Source organism: Heptranchias perlo, chromosome 39 (genome assembly GCF_035084215.1).
Source record: "Heptranchias perlo isolate sHepPer1 chromosome 39, sHepPer1.hap1, whole genome shotgun sequence".
Taxonomy (NCBI): Eukaryota; Metazoa; Chordata; class Chondrichthyes; order Hexanchiformes; family Hexanchidae; genus Heptranchias; species Heptranchias perlo.
In genome coordinates this window covers 12436988-12441220 of record NC_090363.1, presented here as the reverse complement: position 1 = coordinate 12441220, position 4233 = coordinate 12436988, and the positions used below count along the sequence as shown (strand labels likewise).

General features: G+C 41.9%; 1 protein-coding gene across 1 annotated transcript; it reads right to left on the bottom strand.

The window, feature by feature from the left end:
* Nucleotides 1-2086: 2086 nt before the first annotated feature.
* Nucleotides 2087-2950, bottom strand: LOC137305277 (C5a anaphylatoxin chemotactic receptor 1-like). Its single transcript, XM_067974131.1, has one exon. It carries the CDS (start codon nt 2918-2920, stop codon nt 2087-2089), a length of 834 nt encoding a protein of 277 aa, XP_067830232.1. The 5' UTR covers nt 2921-2950.
* Between the last annotated feature and the right edge of the window lie 1283 nt (nt 2951-4233).

The window sequence follows — 4233 nt, the reverse complement described above, 5'->3', positions numbered from 1 at the left end:
GATAAATCCACAGGGCCTGATAATGTGCATCCCAGAATAATAAAAGCGGTAGCCATGGAAATAGTGGATGCATGAGTTGTCATTTTCCAAAATTCGATCGATTATGGAACAGTTCCTGCAGATTGGAGGGTGGCAAATGTAAGCCCACTATTTTAAAAATTGAGGGAGAGAAAAAACAGGGAAAACAGACCGGGTCGCCTAACATCAGTAGTAGGAAAAATGCTAGAGTCTATTATCAAGGATGTGATAACAGGACACTTAGAAAATATCAAAGGGATTAGACAAAGTCAACATGGATTTCTGAAAGGATAATCATGTTTGACAAAATCACTGCAGTTTTTTGAGGATATAACTGGTAGAATAGGTAAGAGAGAACCAGTAGATGTGGTTTATTTGGAATTTCAGAAAGCCTTTGATAAAGACCCACATGAAAAATGAAAGCACATTGGATTGGGGGTAATATACTGTCGTGGATTGAAAATTGGTTAACAGACAGGAAACAGAGAGTTGGAATAAATGGGTCTTTTTCGTGGTGGCAGGCAGTGACTAGTGGGTTACGGGAGGGATCAGTGCTTGGGCCCCAGCTATTCACAATATATATCAATGATTTGGAGAAGAGAACCAAATGTAATATTTCCAAGTTTGCTGACGACACAAAATTAGGTGGGATCATGAAATGTGAGGACAAATCAAAGAGGCATCAAGTCGATTGAGGTAAGTTGAGTGAGTGGGCAAATACATGGCAGATGCAGTATAATGTGGCTAAATGTGAAGTTATCCACTTCAGAAGAAAAAACAGAAAGGCAGAGTATTATTTAAATGGTGATGGACTGGGAAATGTTAATGTACAAAGGGACCTGGGTGTCTTTGTACACCAGTCACTGAAAGCAAACATGCAGGTGCAGCAAGCAGTTAGGAAGGCAAATAGTATGTTGGCCTTCATTGCAAGAGGATTTGAGTACAGGAGCAAATATGTCTTACTGCAGTTATACAGGGCTTGGTGAGACCACATCTGGAGTATTGTGTGCAGTTTTGGTCTCCTTATCTAATAAAGGATATAATTGCCTTAGAGGGAGTGCAACGAAGGTTCACCAGGCTGATTCCTGGGATGGCAGCACTGTCGTTTGAGGAGAGATTGGGTCGACTCGGCCTGTATTTACTCCAGTTTAGAAGAATGAGAGAGTATTCATTGAAATATGTAAAACTCTGACAGGGCTAGACAGACCGGATGCAGGGCGGATGTTTCCCCTGGCTGTGGGATCCAGAACGAGGAGTCACAGTGTCAGGATATGGGGTAGGCCATTTAGGACTGAGATGAGGAGAAGCTTCTTCACTCAGAGTGTGGTGAATCTGTGGAATTCTCTACCACAGAAGGCTGTAGAGGCCAATTCACTAAATATATTTAAGAAGGAGCTAGATAAATTTCTAGACACTGAAGGCATCAAGGGGTATGGGGAGCGAGCGGGAATATGGCATTGAGATAGAGGGTCAGCCATGATTATAATGAATGGCGGAACAGGCTTGATGTGACGAATGCCTACTCCTGCTCCTATTTTCTATGTTTCTATATGTTTCTATGTTTGTATCGCTGGAGCATAACTTCCAACCTGTTAGACATAGGGATCACACTGATAACCTGACGGATTGGATACAGAAGAAATATCCCCAATGAGTCACTGATGCCCTCACATGTACAGACCAGATGGACTCTTCACGGTGAGTATCTGGTATTTTCACTCATAGGAGCCAAAGGGAATATTCCGAAATTTGCCAAGAACTGATGGGGACCTTCGCTCTCTGTCCTTTCATCTCAAAAAATGAACCATTGTGAAATGTTGTGAACTTTTAGAGACCGCAAAACATTCTATCAGTAATATGTTTAGAGAATTCGGTGCGATTCGTTTTCTCATATCGGTATGGCGAGTTTTAGAACAGGAGCGGAACTGCCATCACCTTGTGAGGTAGGAAAATGGACAATTGGTGTTGTGGGAGGATGAGAACCACTGTGTGCAATAGCTGGCCTCAGCCGAACACTTCAAGTAGCAACAACGAACCTAGATACCAGGAAAATGCGAGTAAATAAAATTTAATTATTAAGTAACTTGAAAACGAAAGTAACCGGATATTTCAACATATTCTTCATCTCCTCTCGGAATCTCCTTTGGGTCAATGCATAAATGCACGTGTTCGTGCAGGAGCTCAAATACATCAACAGAAGTGTGATTCTGATTGCCAAATAAAGTGAGTTTGAACCTTTGAAACTAAGTGTCTCCGTCACACCGACACAGATGTTTATTACAGCAATCGGCGTCCACAACACAATAAAACTCCCCGAGATAGCGAAGAGCAGAATGATGGATGTTCTTCGGTTCTTCATCTCGGGATCACTGCGGTTCTCCCCATTGTTTCGGCTCTTCAGGACTCTGCGAGATCTACTGGCCACTAAGATGTGCCTGGCAGTGAGGGAATTTAACAGCAATAACAAAGGGAATGGGAGAATTGGGAATGAGAGAGTGCTAATCCATTTGTAAGCTACCCATGCCGGTGAAGAAAAATACCCTGTAACTGTACGGCAGCCCCACTCTATATGATCAACCATATGGTATGGCTCAAATCGGAAATAAACAGGCATATTCATCAAAAAGCTGACCACACATATGGTCGTTAAAACTACACTGGCAGTTCTTTCGGTGCAATATTTCAATTTTAGTTTCTGACAACAAATCGATATGAAGCGGTCAAAGGTGAATGAAACTGTGAACCATACAGAGAGCTGGCTACTAAATACTTGTATAAAAGCAGTAAAACGGCACACGTAAGTGTAGCTCAACCATGAATCTCGAAAATGATACCTGAAGATATTTCGTAATATTACATTAAACATGCAAACCATTAGATCTGCTACTGCCATGGCCGCCATGTAACGAGTGATTCCTTTGGAGAGACCGCACTTTCCCCGGGACAGGATCACAACTGACATCAGGTTTGCTGAAAGAAATTGAAAAAAAAACAGGAAATAAAATCACACTCCTTTGCAATTGGCTGTTTGGTATTTATGAGAAAGGAGGCTTGTTACTGAGACGGATTCCTCCCAGTCTCACCGGGTGCTGCACTGAGACAACCAGATTAGGACGGTGTCAAATTCACTCGCTACTATCTGCTGATTGAACTGATCCCAGTCGAGAATCAAATATGTGCAGCATACGAATTGCTGGAAATTGGCCCCTCCTTTGACACACGTGATTTCCTGTGACAGTTTCACAATTTTGTCAATGATCTTTTCGGAGGCACATTACTGAGGAGAAGCCTTTTCATCCAGAGCAGGTGATGAAGAGAGTTCAGTAAAATAGCCATTGATTTCCTTCAAATTATGCGATAGAAGGGGTAATTTTAACCCAAGTATGGCGTGAAACGCCGGCTTTAGAACCCTTTGCGTTCAATAGTGGATAAAATGGGATGGGGTATTAAACAAGCGATGCACACGATCCCGTCAGTTTCCCGACAGTCGGGTTCGGTTGAAATCGCCCCCAAAATCAATTCGCAGCGTGGGAGAAGATAAGGAATTCAAGTGAGTCAGGTATACTGAATCTTGGAGATGCGTAACCGGCCTGTTGACATTTGGAAGATAAACTCTGGTTAACACTCCGCATAAGGATCCTCACGATAAATCTGATGGCCACAGTTATTCCATGTAGCTGATTGTAAGGCGTTCAACAAAGGGGAGAACTTGCATTTGATGTATGCATTTAGAGAGCCTTATATAATATCACAATAGTTTTCCTTTTATAAGAAGTAAGGCAAAGTGAGAGCTTTCTGTTCAATAAACTTACCATAAAATGGGCAACCAAGGAAGAAAGAGATGGAGGCAAACAGCACATTGTGAAAGCAACAATGCATTGAAACAATGGTCCACATAATAAATGCTTGTTATTACTGCAAGAGCAGAATACTGCGGATTCTGGAACTCTGAAATAAAAACAGAAAATGCTGAAAATACTCAGTGAGGCAGCATCTGTGGAGAAAAAAGCAGAGTTAACGTTTCAGGTCGATGACCTTTCGTCATTAATTTATTACTTACTGGGAAGACCAATAATTGCAAGAATTGGATAGCAGATGACTGATTCGTAGAAAATTGCTGCTCGTCCCATTTCCTGCCTAATTCAGACAATCGTGGAAGCAAGGCTCTGGTTTGGACACAAAGACAATGCATTGAAATAGGAGCTGTTTTATACA